At 38.7% G+C, this 19,273-nt stretch overlaps 1 protein-coding gene across 2 annotated transcripts; it reads left to right on the forward strand.

Moving 5' to 3' along the window:
* The first annotated feature begins 1,796 nt into the window (after positions 1-1,796).
* On the forward strand, positions 1,797-19,273 carry tlk2 (tousled-like kinase 2). 2 transcript variants are annotated; one of them, XM_046866312.1, is made up of 21 exons: positions 1,797-2,633; positions 3,592-3,674; positions 5,084-5,155; positions 6,664-6,730; positions 6,978-7,021; positions 8,895-8,993; positions 9,247-9,351; positions 9,477-9,569; positions 9,922-10,032; positions 10,120-10,256; positions 11,155-11,307; positions 11,443-11,509; positions 11,656-11,753; positions 12,180-12,261; positions 12,841-12,932; positions 13,975-14,064; positions 14,188-14,357; positions 15,931-16,066; positions 16,782-16,893; positions 17,307-17,414; positions 17,536-19,273. In XM_046866312.1, the coding sequence occupies exons 2-21, from the start codon at positions 3,594-3,596 to the stop codon at positions 17,707-17,709; spliced, it is 2,091 nt and encodes a 696-aa protein (XP_046722268.1). In that variant the 5' UTR covers positions 1,797-2,633; positions 3,592-3,593; the 3' UTR covers positions 17,710-19,273. The 2 variants fall into 2 exon arrangements, with proteins under 2 accessions (XP_046722268.1, XP_046722270.1); XM_046866314.1 differs by lacking the exon at positions 8,895-8,993.

Here is a 19,273-nt window from a genome sequence, read left to right on the forward strand (position 1 = left end):
TGTTTTTTAACAGAGAACTATGTGGTCATCTACTGTAGCCAATCCACCTGCAAGCTCAAAAAACTGTACATTCTGAAATGATTTTTCTGCTCAACTTCTTACCTGTTTCATGTTCTACCTGCAAATTGTAACTCTTTTGATTTGTTTATTTATTTATTGCAGCTGTTGTTTGTTTCACACTATTCTGTGAAAACTCTGGAGACTGTTGTGCATGAAAAAGATTCCTAGAAGATAAGAAGAAATTTCTTCAATTTCTGAAATACTCGAAAACTCATCATTGTCTCTTATTGCAGCATTATACAATCAACATTTATTGACATGGTATATAAGATGCATATGTGCACAACATCTGCAGAAATACTTAATAGAAATGTGTGCTGCATTTTATTTTATTTTTTATTTTATTAATGAGCATTTGAGCATAAACAGAACCGACACACTCCATGACTAATTGCTCTGATCAAAAGTCTGATCTGATTTTAATTTCTAGATAAAGATATAGGATCTGTTGTTTGTGTTTCTTTAAATAAAAAAAATGGAAAAGTTGGAAATGTTTTTGTTTATACATTTAACAAAATGTAAGCAACAGTTAAAACTGATGTTTGTTTCAGTAGGGTTCAAGTCAGGGCTCTGGCTGGACCACTCAAGGACATTCACAGAGTTGTGTGAATGTCCTTGAGTGGTCCACTTGAGTGGTCCACTTGGCTGTGTGTTTGGGGTATGAATGTCAACCTACAGCCCAATTTGAGGTCCTGAGTGCTGTGGAACAGGCTTTTATTGAAAATATCTCTGTACTTTGCTCCATTCAGCTTTTCTTCAACCCTGACCAGTTGCCCAGTCCCTGCTGCAGAAAACAGCCCCACAGCACGATGCTGCTACCATCACTGTAAAGATAATTTTGGACAGCTGATAAACGGGTCCTGGTTTCCTCCAGACGTACTGTTTAGAATCGAGGCCGTACACTTCAATCTTGGTTTCATCAGACCAGAAAATCTCACTAGCCACTAAATCATCTAGCCACTCTGCCTTGAAGCCCGGATCAGTGAAGTGCTGCAGAGATGATGAACTTTTTTCCATCTCCACACAGGATCTCTAAGTTCAACATCATTTTTTTTGTAGCCTTCCCAAGATCTGTGTTACATAATGTGAATCTTTACAGTATGTACCATTTCTCCGGTTTATTTGAGTAGTCTCAAATACCATCAAGATCTTTGTTAGAGTTGATAAGATCACACCTCCTTCAGCTCTTTGTGAAGTGCAGGCGAGAACCAACTTATGCTTCACAACTTTGTGCACTCTGTTGATTAGGGGTTTTCGTGAATCATGGTTTTACAGATTTTTATAGATTTTAACACATATCAACAAAAGTAAACTGAATACTTAAAGATGAATGCAGATTAAATTTCCACCTCAAGTTAAAAATTGGTGTGTGTGTGTGTGTGTGTGTGTTCAGCGTCTGTGGCGGCAATCAGGGCTTAATAACATCATGAAGTACCACTTCTAACAAAACCTGACCATGTATTCAAACCTATGAATTAATTACTAGTAACTTAATCACCAATTGTTAAACGGTAAAAAGGTGTTCTGACCATGTTGTAACGTTAATGAGACCTTTGTGTGCAAGACATTAAATGGAAAGCTGGAAAACTGATGGTTTAGAGTAGCTTTAAAGCAGCATGCTTTGGTTCTGAATGTCCTATTAAGTAGCCTCATCAAGGTATTCACATTTCCAGGTGAAAGTTTTTAATACAGAATCAATAATAATGCCAATGAAACACAAGGAAAAGTACAGTTTCTGAGAGTGTATGGTTTATTCAGGACCTTTTATTCAAATGTTGAACATTTATTAAGACGTCTTATAGAAAAAATTAATATTTTTACGAAATGTATGTAATGTAGAAACGGGGCGTGGTCGATAGCCCGAAAAAAATCTTGCCCAATCTCACGAGAAAATATGAGATTTTACCGATTATTGTTTACATTGCGAAAGATGAGGACCGAACCGAATCGCCCCGGATTTTAACTGATCATCCTGGGGAAGAGCTTCACTTCTTACTCACGTCGTGTTTGCTCTGGGGAGAGAGAGAGAGAGAGAGAGAGACGTGCACACGGGACTCGGAGTTGAGACGCAGCTGTGATTACTTGAGGCGTTGAGCCCCGGCTCGGTGCTGCTGGCCCGCAGTAGAGACATCGGCAACGGATCCATTCGAGAAGAGACTCGAGATTGAAGTCGCTCGGAGCGGTGCAGCCTTGACCGGCGCTCTTTGGAAAATCGCAGTGTAGGCAGCATGCCATCGCTTTGTACGATAATAAAAGGGGAGTATACAGCCTGATCAATTGACACAACGTCTTTAAACCCGAAACGTGAGGCGAGAAAAGGTTGACCAATTCGAGGCCTCGTGTCGGGAGATCCCGCATCCTACGCTTGCCGCTCGGAGTCGGAGCCGAAAACCACGCGCCTTGCGCCGCATCGTCGCGCTGGCGAGACTCGGGGATTCGAGGCCTTGCTCGGGAATGTCTGGCTAACCCAGGACGAGGGCTGTAGTGACAAAGAGGGGGAGAGCGGTCACAAACTAAACCCCCAAAAAGAAAATAAATATATACATCACAAGTCAAAACCGTCGACAGTTCAGGTAAAACTAGTACTCTGTTCTGTTTTATTGTTAATTATTTGCTGACTGTCAAAACTTGCGAAAAAAAAAAATAAAAAATCGAACCAGCTGCTGGGTTTAATAGCACAAGAGTGCAAACAATGTCTTGATCATGGTGCCAAACCCCATGGGTCAGACCAGGTTAGCTTCAGCTAACACCTTTTTGTTAAGTGGCTAATAAAAATGTGAAGTAGATACATAAAATGGCACTTTTTTATTTAAAGCTCCTTGTGCTTTTAAGACTATTATAGGTTACATGGAGGTTTCTCTCAAATCAGTTTGTCTGTTAGCTCTAGCTATATAGCTTGCATGGTATTTTGCTCGAGTAAAGTATTTCCTAGGTCAAAGTATTTCCTTGGTTGGCTGATTTTCCTAAATGTGAGTTTAGCTTTTACATTTTAAATAAATTGGCTAGGAATAACTTTTGTTGCATCCTTAATGATTACATATTTCGGTTCTAGCCTTATGGTTTGATTGATTAGCGTGTATATGTTAGCTAGCTCGTTGGACAGCTGGGTAGACTTTAGCTGGCATTGTATTGATTTCATGTTTATTTTTTAATTTTTTCTTCCAGCCACCTTTTCAGACTTGCTTACTGACTTATTAAGTTATTCAGGTCCAGTTCTGCCAGTCTGGCTAAGTAGAGCAGTGTTAGTCAGGGGGATATGTGATATGATGGGGTGTAATTGTTTTCAGTAGTTTGTACACCACAGATTGTGTCTTGGAGTCGTGTGATTCCTGATTTTACGATGCTGTAAGTCTCAGGCTTAGTGAAACCGCAATCCGAGGTCTTGAAAATGCATGCATCAGTGGCCCATGACTCAACATGTCACACAGACATTACTGTGGTATCAAAACCTCACAGCATCACTATGGCTACATAATGAGATGCAAACCATCCCCTCTTTCTGTCTCCCTCTCTCTCTGTCTTTTATCACAGTCATGATGGAGGAACTGCATAGCTTGGATCCTCGGAGGCAGGAGCTACTCGAGGCTCGATTCACTGGGGTCGGAGTCGCCAAGGTCCGCCATGCCGACACACTTCTCTGGTCTTTCAGAACCCCATTCATCATTATCACGTTATACGTTAATACACATTACTTCCGTCCACTACAGCGTCAAGACAATCTTGTCCTAATCTTTTCGTATGCAATCAGTTTTAATCGCCACTTCCTTGATTTGATGCCTTATACATTGCTGAAATGTAAATTTAATCACCGTTGTATTGAGGCTGGTATTGAGTTTGCCCTTGCTGGTAGTTTTAAAGACCTTCAGGTTAGTCCCATTTTCATAGAATTTATTTGGTATATATCCAGTTACAAATACTGATTATTGTGCAGCGAGTACTAAAGTGAACACATCAGTACCGGTTCTTAAACATCCTCAGGACACAAACGATCACTGAAGACATGCAGAACTGATACTGACGAAGTGTGGGATTACACTAGAAACCAACACGTGTAGAAATAAAAGGCGAGCTGCACCACAGCATGATATTTAACATAAGACACCTTTCCTGAGAATTGTCTGATGTCTATTGTTGTCAGGGTGTGTTTAGGTGAAATGTAAATGTTTTTTGTAATCTGATAGATCTTTGCACACTCTGACAGCTTGCCTTTTTAGATATGTATTGCTGGATTGTACTGCTCTAAAGCTGAACTAACAACTGCTATTTAAATTATCTTGTGTGTTCCTTAATACACATGCATGTGAATAAGGCCATATGCAGATCTCCTCCTGAATTTGGCCGGATTGCAGAGTGCGTCATGTCCAAACTTTAACTCCGGTGATTTTAAATGTATTTATTTTTTGGCAGATGACAAAGCAGTAAAGATTAGATTGCTCTCTGCTACTGCCTGAAGCACAATCGGTGTGCTTCGCATGGGGTTGCTTAATTTTGAGGTGCCAGGTGTATCGTTAACTAGGTAGTCACAGGGACGTGTATATATGTATTTTCCTAATATTTAGAATGTGGCAGAACCACATATCGCAATGATGATTAAACTGTGAAACAGTGCAGAGGCAGCGGAAACCTTTCACCAGAAACACGAGTCTCTTTCGGGATGCGCGTCAGGGCAGATTGTCCTGTCTTATTGTGATTGTGAATAATGCATGCTTTTTTTCTACTGAGGCTAAAGTGGCCTGAAAGATAGATGATTTGTTATTTAAAAAAAAAGACTTCCTCTTCACCCCACCCTATCCCGCTGTGTGCAACCTTGAAGGCTGTTGGCATTGCAGGACTGTGGCCTGATGGGATGGAAAAATGTCCGGGGGTAATGAATAGCAGCATTTGGTTGATTCAAAGGCCGTCTTGGTGTCGCAGCCGAGCCACGCACTCGTAAACAGGATGTTCATTTCATAGCAGCTCTCGTGCCTTAGAATTTGAAGTGCCGTACGCGTTCATTTATTTGCCGTTTCTTTTCTTTCCATAGGGTTCCGGGCACAACGAGTCATCCAATCATAGTCTGTGTAGCGTGGGCTCTCTGAGTGACAAAGAGCTTGAGGTTAGTTACAAACACACACACACACATAACAATCTGTGCAAGTATTCTAGCTGAACACAGCCTGATGCATCACTATCTAAGATTAGTTTTATGTAGTTTGGCCAGGATCCTGTGCATACTTTTCCTGTCAAAGTCGCTTAATATAGCTTCTCCCACAGCGCTGATTAGTCAGTAGGTGCTGATCTTTCTATAACAGCAGCTCTGACAGCAGTGGTGGTGACAAGACAAATCACAGGGATATATTAGGTTGTTCTAATTGTTCTATTGTCAAACACCTAATTCACAGGGACTCATCTGGCATAAAAGACACAGTAATCTAAGCCCAATAATGAATGATTTAAAAAATACACCGATCAGCCATAACATTTAAAACCACTTACATGAACAACCACCCATTACAGTGGTACTTTTAGATGTGAGAGATATATAAGGCCTCAAGTAAACAGTCAGTCTTTGAAGCTGATGTATTGGAAGCAAAATAAATGATCATGTGTAAGCATTTGAGCAGCATTCGATTCAAGACATGATGATCGGGTCACAGCATCTTCAAAAAAGCATATTGTTGTTAATATGCAGTGATCAGTATTTATCCAAAATGGTCCAAATCATGACATGGGAACCCAAAGCTTACCGATGCACATAGGAAACAAAGACTCGCAATCAAACATCTGTGGGATGTGCTAAACAAACAGATCTGATCCTTAGAGTCTACGTTGCTACTTAAAGGACTTAAAGGATCTGCTTCTAATGTGGTACTAGATACCAAAGCACACAATCCGAGGTGTTGCGGATTCCATGCCTTGATTGATCTGAGCTGTTTTGGTGGCATAAGGGGGACGGACCTACACGAGTGTACAATCGTCGAATACAGTGAAGCTTGCAAACATTCATATAAAATTATCCGCAGGAGTTTCCAGCGTTTTTACTTTGTTCGGTTTATGAATCGTGAATACAGAAAAGTGTTGCTCTTTATTGTGATCTGCAGAAACCTACGTCTGTTGCATTGCATTTTCACTGTAATCAGTGTGTCGGTCCGTGCCCTTGACCCCAAGTACAGTACAGTAGCAGCCTGAACGTAGTTGGGGTGTGGTTTTGGAAGAATGTCAGTTCACTGGTTTCTTCATTCCTACTTCATTGCTCCTAAAATAGTCAAGCTTTTCAGAAGTCCTTCTAGAACATGTCACAAATGCCTTTAAGGCGTAAATATTTGCAGCTCACACCAGGAATTTCTTAGACATGCTTATTTTTTCATCTATGTGAATTTTATTTATTTTATATTTTGCTGTTGGAAAGGATCTATAGCGTGTGTGTGTGTGTGTGTGTGTGTGTGTGTCTTAGTAGAACTGTACTGTCTGTTTAGTCATAAAGAGCCTGTTGCCTAGTCTGCAGGTTGTGTAAAAACACTTCTCATCATCTTCAAGGAATGTCTAGAACAAGAGGAATTGTGTAATGGAGTCATACATTTCTGTTTCATCTGCTTTTTCTCTCTGTCTTTTTCTCTCTCACAGACACCTGAAAAGAAGCCAAATGACCAGCGAACACGAAAGAGAAAAGGAGACCCATTTGACAGCCAAGGTAGTTTCTTTCTTTCTCTTCTCCCTTCCACCCCCCTCACTCCAAATTTTTGACTCTTCAATTTTTTTTTGGTGTTTGATCTTTCAAGCCTTATTGGCAGGATTTCTGTAGGTTAAAGCAGGGTATTACTTGCGTGCATTTTAAATATTGAGAAATCAGCAACAGAGATCATGTGATGGGTGTGTTGGTGATTTATAAATTCTGAAAACAAAATATAATAATGAAAAACAAAATTCTCTTTTGTCAGCCAAAGCAGGAAGTCGAGGACACAAAATCAGTGATTATTTTGAGGTGAGTTCTGTCAGTTCGGTGAGTGAGTGCGTGCGTGAGTGCGTGCGTGCGTGAGTGCGTGCGTGCGTGCGTGCGAAACACTTCAGTACCAGACATCATAATCAGCTTTCCTATTAAAAACTTAAAAGGTTTACTTTTGTTGTGAAGCATCTTTAAGTTTCTGATTAGTTGTTAGAGCAAACCTTAGTACAAGGTACAAAAATGCTTTTGGTTAATTTAATGAAATTATTTTTTTGGGGGGGTTTTTTTATACAACAAATCCTAAACAATTTCCAAATTGCAAATGTTATAATTTCATAGCGCTGCACGGAATTTTCGCATTGCTGTTAAAAGAGATTTCCGCCGGAATTATCGTTTTTGCCAAAAGAAGAAAAAATTAGGCAGAAAATCTGCCGCCTCACCTCCTGTGTTTAACGCTCAGATTATGACTCTTGCTCCGGCCGTTATCACAGGGCTACCTAGAAAAAGGGCACTCATGTCAGCAGTAGGGATGTGTTTTATAGTAGTATTTTAAAGCAGTAGTGTCACTACTACATCACAAATGTACACGTATCGTTTCATACAAAGAGCGATTTCCTGCACAGATTGCACGCAGGTATTTAACAGCCGTTGTCCTTGAATCGAAACCTGCCACTTTTATTAAAATAGAAAGAAGTCTTTAAAAACTTTATTCTCAACTTGTGGCTACATCAGTTGGTTTTAGTTTGTATTAAGGCTGTTTTGCACAATGATCTTTAAAATGTATTGCATTTAAAAGAAGTCAGTGGAGAATTACATATCCAAGTTTGTTCTAAAATATTTTGTTTAATAAAGCTTTTCAAATTTGAGGTGATACTTAAAAGAAAGATTCTACATTATTTTATTGGTTTGCAGTTTTTCAGTTTAGATTATTATAATTGCACAAAATTAAAAAGTCTTGATATATGATACAATCAATATAATCAAATCAAATGCCAAAAGTATTTTAAAATATGCCATTTTCGGTTTCTGTTTTCATTTCGGTGCATCCCTGTACTTTAACGTCCATTTTGTTGTTATTCACGTTTTATTGATGCGTGATATTCGGTTCGTAATTATGTTTACTAATAAAATGGCAGCAGAAGAGTACTCGCTGATGAGCAAACCTTTGGAACACTGAGTGCTTCGGCCTTTTTTTTTGTGCGGAAAGGTGTCTTTTATAAAAAAAAAAATAAATACATTTTTTACTACCATCCCTTAGATTTGAAAAGCTGGATTTTTATTTATTTATTTTACACAGACCAAGTAAACATAATGTCCCCGTTTTTTCTTTCAGAACTTGTTGTTAAGCTTTATTAATCAAACCTCAAAGCATATAGGACTTCATTTAGTATCGTAATAAGCAAATAGCATAGTGACGCACTGTAGTCTACTTATTATGGACCCCTGGCTGATGTTTGTGTTTTGTGTAAGAACTAGCTGGAAAAAGGTGTTCATGAACTCCTGAAATAATCGCTGTGTAGAGGAGGACCTAAACAGTTTGTTACAAATGCCCATGAGAATGCAATATGTTTGGACAGTTTGAAAAGCAAGCTAGACGCAGTGACTGTGTGCATTAGCCTGAGAACTGTTACGCAAGGTTGGAGAGTACCTCAGGATGAGACGGGTGAGGCTGCTGCAACTAGGTTGCATTTGCGAGCGATCCAGCAGTCTTGTGTTACACGAAAAGATGGCTGCCACTGAGAACAGCTTCCTGTAAACAGCAACATATGGCATTGCCCCTTAAATGAATGCAGTTTGAGTTGTTTGAATTAAACTTTGATGATATGCTCAGTTCACAATAAGATGAGGTGTTTTCTGTTTTTATACTAACCTCTCACCCTTTAAGATAACAAGTCTCTCCCTGTTTGTCTAGTTTGCGGGGGGTAGTGGTACTGGCACTAGTCCGGCTCGTGGTATTCCTCCTGTGGTTCGCTCTTCCCCGCAGCACTCTCTCTCCAACCCTCCTGCTGCAGTGAGTCTCCTGCTCTCACTCTCTCCTTCATCCATTTCTCTTTTCTTCTGCACTCCTGTTGCCAATCTGTCATTTTTCTCTACTACTCTGGCTGCATTTCCTGTCTATTCACCCAGCTGTCAGATTAAAAGTTCATTAGAATTAAGATTTTAATGGTGCAGCATGTTTATGTACTTAGAAGCGGCGTTCATAATGTTACGCAATGCAGCGAATGAATGTCTATATAGGTTTTTAAATTGTTTTCGTTTGGCAGGTGCAGCAAGGAAGCCCGTCCTCTATCAATTCCAATACAGACCACTCCCATTCATCGTGCGTCCTTAAACCAGCTTTCACACACACGCAGCACCGGGCAACACAGGTACCATAGAGTCTCTCACACACTTGTGCCTCATGACATGTTACATTATAAGTAAAGATGATAAAGTAGAATGTGTTTGGCGGCACTTTTGAAGGGTTTTTTTTGTTCGTTTGTTTCTCACACAGTCGGACATGACTCTAGACAAGCTGGCCGCATTGGAGAACAGTAAGAGTTCCGACCTTGAGAAGAAAGAGGGACGGATCGATGATTTGCTCAGGGTAAGCACTGGGGAAACCGCACACTTTAGGGTGGCAGAAGAAGCCAGTGATATCAACCGTAAAATGTTGTCCGAAAAACGGACAGAAAAACATACTGCTTTTTTGAATCATTTAAATCCAGGTAAATGCTTCCATAACAAGTGTTCATAAGGAGGAAAACATTTATTCAGAGTAAAGGACACATTCTTGTGGGCTGATATAATCTGCTTTTGCAAAAAAAAAAAAATAAAAAAAATGTACAGTTGATGTAAAATCCAGAAAATCTTGTAAATGCTGTGCAATTGTCCCATGAACTTGCCTGTCCTGACATGCATGGACCTGAGTTCACAGCATGTATATGTTTGTGTTGTAGGTGAACTGTGACCTACGCAGACAGATCGATGAGCAGCAGAGAATGTTGGAGCGCTGTAAGGAACGCCTTAACAAGTGTGTGACCATGAGCAAGAAGCTGCTCATTGAGAAGGTATGGACACCTCGCTGCTGTGTGGGGTTGGGGATGAAGGTAATATAATGTGAAGCCCGCGCTAAGTGAGCCCACGTGTGTGTTCAGTCGAAGCAGGAGAAGATGGCATGCAGGGACAAGAGCATGCAGGACCGTCTCCGGCTGGGCCATTTCACTACTGTGCGACACGGCGCGTCCTTTACAGAGCAGTGGACCGATGGATATGCATTTCAAAATTTAATCAAGTAAGACCTCGACCATTATCAATTGGTCCATATTTTCATTTCCAGTACTGATTCATGATCATAAATTTTGTGTTATTAGATTAGTATGTAGCATATCGTCTCAGATCTAAGCTGTAATGGACAACTGTAACCTCAGAATGACAAGTCATCAGTCAGCTAATAATCAAAAAATATTAATTTAGAAAATGCAAAGAAAATTGTATTCAGAAATGTTATATAAATATATGGTTAAATATAAACCAGTTTAACTGTTCGTATAATAGATTTTTCTGTTTTCCCTTTGGAATGCCTTTTTTTATTTTATTTTTTGGCTTTGTGCAGGAATTTTTTAGTAAGATGCCATTTGCAATTTGTCTTTTTCTTGAGGGACTGAAAACAAGAAATTTAAATATATGTGATATTTAAATAAATGTATTTTTGTCTTGTACCAGTAGAGCAATAGAGTACAAGCTAATGATTGCATCACCAGTGATAATGATTTTAATAAATAAATGAATTTCTTTTCTGTTGAAAAAAGCGATTTCTGTCCATAACGTGAGTGAGTGAGTGAGTGAGTGAGTGAGTGAGTGAGTGAGTGAGTGAGTGAGTGAGTGAGTGAGTGAGTGAGTGAGTGAGTGAGTGAGTGAGTGAGTGAGTGAGTGAGTGAGTGAGTGAGTGAGTGAGTGTGTGTGTGTGTGTGTGTGTGGGCATTAATTTAGTATTTTTGGATCATCAAACAGTGCATTACCAACATAATTTTGCTATGTGTAGCTAAGTAAGAAAAACACTCACTTTCTAAAAAAAAAAATCTTACCATGAGCATTAGGTCCTCTAGTCATTTTAGCATAGTTATTTTCCCCTTTTGGGGGAAAAAAATCCATCAATTGAGATTCTATTTATTTATTTATTTTTTGTTCAGGCAGCAGGAGCGGGTAAACTCTCAAAGAGAGGACATTGAGAGACAAAGGAAGCTTCTGGCTAAGAAGAAGCCACCCAGCGCAGCCCAGACTCCGCCACCCAACCTGGAACCCAATAAACGCAAGAACAAGAGCAATGGAGCAGAGAATGAAATGTGAGTTAAAAAAAAAAAAAAAAAAAAAAAAAGGTGGAAGCTCTAAATGTCGGCTGCATTATGTATTATATTCTCATTTAATTTTTATTTTTAAACTTTATTATGCCTTGTTATGTGCTATCTCTGTGTTGGCAGGTTATCACTAGCGGAATATCACGAGCAAGAAGAGATTTTCAAATTGAGACTTGGTCACTTAAAGAAGGTAAAGAGCATGGCCAAGTGAACCAGATGTCTGCTTTCTCTATTTTATCACGCTTAATCTGTTGGAACAGACACGGCATTCCGTGTTCGGAGTGTTTATTATGGCGATCTGTGTTGAGCCTAAAAAAAAAAATGTCTTCTGCGTAGGAGGAAGCAGAGATCCAAGTTGAATTGGAGAGGCTGGAACGAGTGCGGAATCTTCACATCCGAGAGCTTAAGAGAATACACAATGAAGATAACTCCCAGTAGGTCTCCTCCTCTCGCTGCTGTTTCACTTTTCAGTTGGATAATGCTCCACTGTTTACTTGAAAGCGTGCTTATAAAAGATGTCCGAGAGCTGTCATTTCCAATATGTGACAAGTTGCCATGATTTTTAAAACGACAGCAGCTACTTTTAAACAGGCTTACCAAAGTTGCTAGGTAATTTAATCAAGCTTTTATAACACCTGAACAATGACGTCATTCCAGCTTCGAGATGTTCTTTTGACTTAAGAATTCACAAAATTCTTTGGACTGCCCTAACAACAATTTGATACAAGTGTGTTTTTATGTTCCCAGTACAGTAAAAGCTAATTGCGATTACAGATGTTCTAGATGGAGTGCAGTTTTATTTATCAGGGGGATATTCTGAAACATTCCTTTAACATTGTGTTTTTATTTGCTTTTGTCAGGTTTAAAGATCACCCCACACTGAACGACCGCTACCTGCTCCTGCATTTGCTCGGCCGAGGTGGATTTAGTGAAGTCTACAAGGTAGGAGAATTACCATGTGTTACCATGTCTTTCCACATTTTAGCTTCGTCACTTAGTGTTCTGCAGCAACACTGGAGCTTTGACTTGCCTACTAGGCTACATCAATGGCTATATCCATCTTTTATTCAACACTCAAGAAAACTGTGTTTAAAAATAAATGATAATAAATAAAATATTTACAAATGCATGAAGTGCATTGCTATGTTAAAGGATCATATAATGATTGATATATAATGTATATAATCTATACAGTTACAGTTACTAGGCTTTTTCGATTCGGTTCACGTGTAGTACACTAATAATTCGATATAAATAAATAGTTTTATCAATGTAAATATGTTAATAATGATGAATCATGAAACACATGCCAATTTGTATTTCTATCCGATGCACAATATTTTTTATATCGATGCGATCATTAACTTTTATGCAAATGCACCGATCAGTGAACCTTACCAGCTCTTTTTTTATAAATAATGAAAGTGATTTTCCCCTTTAATTACAATTGGTTCATGTTCGAGTAAATAATGAAGTGTAGTTTTCCGGTCTTTAATTTCGTGCCTTTTTCCTTCTTCCCAGGCTTTTGACTTAACAGAACAGCGGTACGTTGCTGTGAAAATTCATCAACTCAATAAAAATTGGAGAGACGAGAAAAAAGAAAACTACCACAAGTAGGACTTTTATGATCATTTTATCCTCTGTAAAGCTTTTTGCTTTGTATAAATTGTATTTAAAGCCCCGTGGTCCTTAAAAAAAGTAATCATCCAAGACTAGTGTCAATTGTTTACTGTTTTGAGCAGTGTTTTAGTTTTGGACTAAATGTACCTCAGCAAACTGAATATGAAAGTAATTCAAGTTGACAGTTTGTAGCTATTAGATGTGCCTTTGTCCTACTTCTATCCATCATATCATATATAATCAATTGTGAGCACAGGCAGTATGCTATCCTTACTTGTCAGGTAAATTAGGAAGAAGATCTCGCTACTGACACTGAACATGTTTTTACTGATTGAGTTTGTGTACCGGTGAAATTATAGGTTGTCCCTCGGTTTACAATATAGATGTGTTTCGATCACCTTGTATTAACTTGACAATGTCTTAAGTTGAGACATTGCTAGTCTACCCAGATGTCTTTTAAAGAATGGTGATCAGGATGGGGTAATATACTTTCATTTAACAATTATGAAATTAGAGTACATAATTTAGAAAATTACGCCGGTGTGATGAGACTAATTCATCTTTTTGTTTTGTTTGAGTGTCCGGCGATGGCAATTTAAAAGGTTAAGACAAGCGCTAAAATTGGGCTAAGAAACAACTCTGTCGACTGCTGTAACTCTCGGCAGCATCCAAACTTCTATACTTATGTCGAGATGTCAAAAAACTTTTTTAAATTTTTATTTATATATAAATATAACTATGTATGTGTATATATGTATATGCTGTAGCAGCATATACACTGTGTGAAGCTTTAAATACAATTTTTTTTTTTTTTTTTTTTTTTTTTGTCGTATCGCAATTCGTAAGCCGATCATCGTAAATCAGAGACTACCAGTTTAGACTTTTTTTTTATCGGGTTTAAATCTATATGAGGCTAAATATCAATGTGTCTATGATGGGTTTGTCAAATCTTCAACATTTTAGGTTCATTCATAGTTGAGGGTTTTTTTAGCCCGTATGACAGAAGGTTAAATGCTTTTCTATGCTTTGTTTCAGACATGCCTGCCGAGAGTATCGCATCCATAAGGAACTGGATCATCCCAGAATAGTCAAACTCTACGACTACTTCTCTCTGGACACCGACTCGTAAGAGACACGTTATCATAGGCTATACTGATCGCTACTGCAAGAGCAGGCTGTTGAAATGTCTCAACTTTAATGTATTATATACGAGATATATATTCATGTCTTACTTGTGTGTGTGTTTAGGTTCTGCACAGTGCTTGAGTATTGTGAAGGCAATGATCTGGATTTCTACCTGAAGCAACACAAGCTAATGTCTGAGAAAGAGGGCCGGTCAATCATCATGCAGGTGGTCAACGCGCTAAAGTATCTGAACGAGATTCGCCCACCAATTATCCATTATGATCTTAAACCAGGTAAGAAAAAAAGCGACATTGCAGATATTATTAGCTTAAACTAAGTGAGAACACGGGCTCCTGCTGGTGAAGCTGTTATAATTATCAGTGAAATCAATTTCACAATGGAACAGTTACTGGTAACGTTAGAGAAAAAAAAAAAAATGCTCTGGTTCAGATGTTTTGTTTAAGCGTCTAGTTATAGGCCATCCCAGGTTGTGTTTTTTTTATTTTTTTATTTTTTTTGTAGTTCTGATGAATGCTATCTATGCACATCTGGCAGAGTGAGTGGGTGATGACAGGGTGGTGTAATGCAGTCTGACACAAAATAGAGTTCCTGTTAATGTTGTTTTTTCTATAATTGCACTTCCTGAGGCATCTTGCTTGACATATCTTTTGTCCATATTCAGATTGTCATTTTTTTGTTTGTTTATAATTACAGTTAAGTGTCATGTTAAAAAAAAAAAAAAAAAGGCAAGTTAATTTTATCTTATGATAGCTTTTTCCTATGCAAATTAAATAGAATTTCCTTAGCATTCCCTTACATGAAGCTTCACCACTTCAATATTTTAATTTTATATTATATTATATTATATATTTATACAGTGGAACCTCGGAGCTCGCGGCCTCAGCGCTCGCGACCTCGCATGCTCGCGACTTTCATTCCGACCGGCGACTCTCATTCAGATTGGCTCGTGAGCAACCGCGAGCTCCTCAAAACGCTAGTTTTAACATTCTAATCAAGGTTTATCTCATTAAAATTGTCTAAAAAATGCTTTAAAACTATTTTTATTATGTATGGAGTGAAATAGTGTTATTTACTCATTTAAATCGATTTCGTATAATGTTCTTTGGGTTTTTACTGGGTTGGAAGGGGCGTATCAAAAGGTCGCGAAAATTCGGAACTTGCGACCGGTCTTGGTCCCTAACCCTCGCAAGCTCCGAGGTTCCACTGTATTTTGGATAAGGAGGTTGACTGTAGATTTTGGTTGATGTGAATCGTTCTTCAACAACATTCCAACGCTTTTCCATGTATCCAATTTGAGGTACATTATATGGACCTGACCATTAGAGCCTTTCAAATATCCCATGTAATCCCTGTTTGCTCTAATAATAACTTCCACTCTCCTGGGAAGATGTTTCAATAGATTTTTAAGTGTGCTTGTGGAGATTTGTGCTCGTCCAAAACCCTCCTACTTTGCAGTAACAGTTTGGGGAAGAACCACATATGACTGGAAAAGTCACGTGTGTGATACTTTTTATCTACTTAGTGAATATGTGCTTGAAAGATCCTGAAAAACCAATCAAGTTTATTAACTTATTATTATAACAGAGTAAATGTATTGGTAAAATTGAACTTATAGAGCCAGGTTTGCAAAAACTGAACTACAAGATGTGGTTTTAAATCGCGTCTACTATAAGTAATGTATGTTTATTTATGAATATCACTCCTTTGACTTCTTAATGTTCTCCTACAGACCCAAAATAGAGCCCACTGTCACCATAAATAAATTTTGCTAACTTGTCAGAAATAATCACCGTGCTTTTTTTTACCTGTTGGGTGGTTTGGCTTGATTCTTGTGGTTGCATTTAGGTAACATCCTGCTGGTGAATGGCACAGCGTGTGGGGAGATAAAAATCACAGACTTTGGTTTGTCTAAGATCATGGACGACGACAACTACGGCGTGGACGGCATGGAGCTTACATCACAAGGAGCTGGGACTTACTGGTATGCCTGCTTGTTTACTCGACAAATGAAACGGTTGTTCAGGCATAATTAATTAGAATTAATGTACCGTAATTTCGGAACTATTAGCACCCAAATATAAGCCGCAACCAAACCAAAAAATTCATTGTTCACTGTCTTCCTCCTTCCTTTCACAACTATTTCTCTTGGTAGAATTTTCTTTTGGCATCGTCGTGCGTTTAAAAATCACCATCGGTGAAGCTTTTCTCCCGATGCCGTGCAGCTCAGAACACAGGTGAAGTTTTTTTTTCATGCCTGGTTGTTTTCAGCGTGACGAATGAGTCACATTTCCTGTAGACAGTCCGAGTGAGCGGCAGGTCAAACGTCAGAGGAACCTCATCCATATTTATGATGTGGTGCGGCCCGATTCAGCGGAAGCGCCTCTGATTTAATATAAAGAGTTTCATTGGGTCACCTGAACCCGTTCGGCAATTTCATTGGTCTAATGTTATGGGATCAGTTTTTTGTCTTGAAGCTTGTGAAACCGGGAAAAACCCAGAAAAAATCCATCAATTAGCCGCTTCGTTGTTTAAGCCGCGGGGTTCAAAGTGTGGGGAAAAAGTAGCGGCTTATAGTCCGGAAAATACGGTAGATCAGTATCAGTGATTTCTGGTTTTAGCACAAGCTATTCTATAGTTAGAATTTATTTATTTTTATGAAATAAAAAAAAAATCCTTTTCCTTTCTTCCTCTTGTAGGTACCTGCCCCCGGAATGCTTTGTGGTAGGGAAAGAGCCACCCAAAATCTCCAACAAAGTGGATGTGTGGTCGGTTGGAGTGATCTTCTACCAGTGCCTATATGGGAAAAAGGTAACACACATGCACATCAGTTGGGATCTTTTGACTAGATTTATTTCCTTTTTAATAAATATGCCTTTTTTTGTGTGTGTGAAGCTTTTCCCCCTATATTTTTTCCCCTAATATGTCATGTCTTTTTTTTTTTTTTAATTAAGGTTTTGCACTTGATATTTCAATAAAAACAAATTGCAGAAAAACACAAAAGCTTCACTGCATTTTACTCTTTTTGTGGTGTTTTTTTTGTTTTTTTATTTTAATTTTTTCCCCATTTCATCCCTCTGTAGTTTACATGTGGTGGTAATATGCCCATTAACATAATCCAGGTGGCACTATGATTGAATATATATTTATTTATGAAATATTAACGGTTTCAATTTGGTAACATATTTTTTTCCCCTCATTGTTTGTTCCCTTCTTTATTTTAGCCGTTTGGTCATAATCAGTCGCAGCAGGATATCCTACAGGAGAACACTATACTTAAAGCAACAGATGTGCAGTTCCCTCCCAAACCCGGAGTTTCACCTGAGGCTAAGGTACATCTCTTGTTCTCTCCTTTCCATTTTTTCCTTTAAACTCGTTGATGAATGACTTTATTTCTGAATAAAGACAGTGATGTAATAAAGCAAGTTCGTCTGTGACCGTCCACTGTTTCAGGCCTTCATTCGTCGGTGTTTGGTGTACCGCAAGGAGGACCGTATTGATGTCCATCAGCTGGCCAGTGACTCCTTCCTGCTTCCTCACATCCGCAAATCCGTGGCCACCACAGGCAACTCCGGCACGGCCGTCGCCTCCACCTCCAGCTCATCCAATAGCAGCGCCTCAAACTGAGAGCCCCGCCCATTCATACACCGTCGGATTGGAGCAGAACGAGCCGGGCTTTGTATTTGCCTTATTTGGCTCTGCAGCGCCCTAAGGTGGAAGATCTGCCTCTAAGTATACAGAGAGAGAACGAGAGAGCAGTCGGAAAGGGGAAAGAGGGACTGATGGAACGCTGGAGCAGTGTTCATCCCTCGGTTACCCCTCTTTCTCTCCCCAGCATTGCAAATCAGGTGTGGGGAGAGGAGGGGTTTTTTTATTTTATTTTTATTATTTTTTTAGAGGCATCCTTAATGTAAGAGAGAGAAATTCTCAAGGCTGTGTCATGCTGAAAATAAAAATGGACTGAGTGGGGACAGATTCACAAGTGGTTGGACAGAAAATGGACTATGTGCCCTATACCCCACATATACACAGACACACACACACACAGACATATTCATTGACAGTTATCTTCAGTTATATTTGAAGGCAAATAGCTAAAGATGTTGGAAAACGTCCTCAGTCCTACAACAGTGTCTTCTGTGTAAGATATTGCAAATGAGTTACTTCTCTTTCCCAGTGTCCACTTTCTGCTCTACACCCTCCAACGAGGGAAGTTTTGTTAGTGAGCTTACATCAATGTCAGTTGCCCCAAATTCAAAACCGCCATCGTTCAAACCACCAACGAATGCTAAGTGTCTTACAGTTTGTTTGTTTTTCCCTTCTTGGAGAGGGGAGAGAGAGAGAGAGAGAGAGAGAGAGAGAGAGAGAGAGAGAGAGAGAGAGAGAACCTTGTGTTAGTCAGTCTATTTCCACTCCTTACATTTCTGTGACCAAAGCGGAGCTCTGCCAGCAGGTGGTGCTGTTTAACTTGAGATTTCTTTTCCCTAAGTATTATTTTAAAATGGTTTTAATGCATTTTTTTTTTTTTTTTATAGAAAAAAGCTATTGTTTTAGTTTTAGCCTTACTAACTGATGGCCCCAAGTATGTTCTATTTTCTGTTACAATTGGAAAAAATTAACACTTTTTTGGTTTTTAATCTGAGATGTTTTATTTTTATTGTATTTTTTTACTTGATTATAATGCACATACATACACATGCGCATACACTCAGACCCCCACACACATGCACACACACACACACACACACACACACACACACACACACATATATTTATTTAGGTCTGTTTAAATAGCTAATTCCTTGTCCTGATTGTCTACTGTGTGGGAAAGAGGACTTTTTGGGGGGGTAATTAAAGACAGGTACAGGGCGGAAATGGCAATGATCATTAAATACTGTTGGTAAAAAAAAAACTCTGCTCTTGTGAACTTGATTTATTTTTTTGCCTTTTTATTTTTATTTTTTTATTTTTTATTTTTTTTTAAATCATACTGGAACCTTTTATTTATTCTTTTGTTTTGGAGTAGAAATCTGGAATCATCCTGCACAGAAAAAAAAGAAATGTTTAACATTGTGTGGTTGAGTAACTGCTACCATCCCCTAGATATCAGAAGATAACTTTAATGTCAAATGTAAATTAGTTCTGGTATTCATTCACTGTATATCAGTTATAAACTGTTGTTTGCTTACAA

This window comes from Silurus meridionalis, chromosome 14 (assembly GCF_014805685.1).
Source record: "Silurus meridionalis isolate SWU-2019-XX chromosome 14, ASM1480568v1, whole genome shotgun sequence".
NCBI lineage: Eukaryota > Metazoa > Chordata > Actinopteri > Siluriformes > Siluridae > Silurus > Silurus meridionalis.

Bases quoted from the DNA above. Each gene is read 5' to 3' on its own strand.
- tlk2 (XM_046866312.1), top strand. From the start codon at position 3,594: ATGATGGAGGAACTGCATAGCTTGGATCCTCGGAGGCAGGAGCTACTC. The intron at 10,033-10,119 runs GTATGGACACCT...GTGTGTGTTCAG, and splicing joins AGAAGCTGCTCATTGAGAAG to TCGAAGCAGGAGAAGATGGC. The intron at 12,933-13,974 runs GTAGGACTTTTA...GCTTTGTTTCAG, and splicing joins AAAAAAGAAAACTACCACAA to ACATGCCTGCCGAGAGTATC.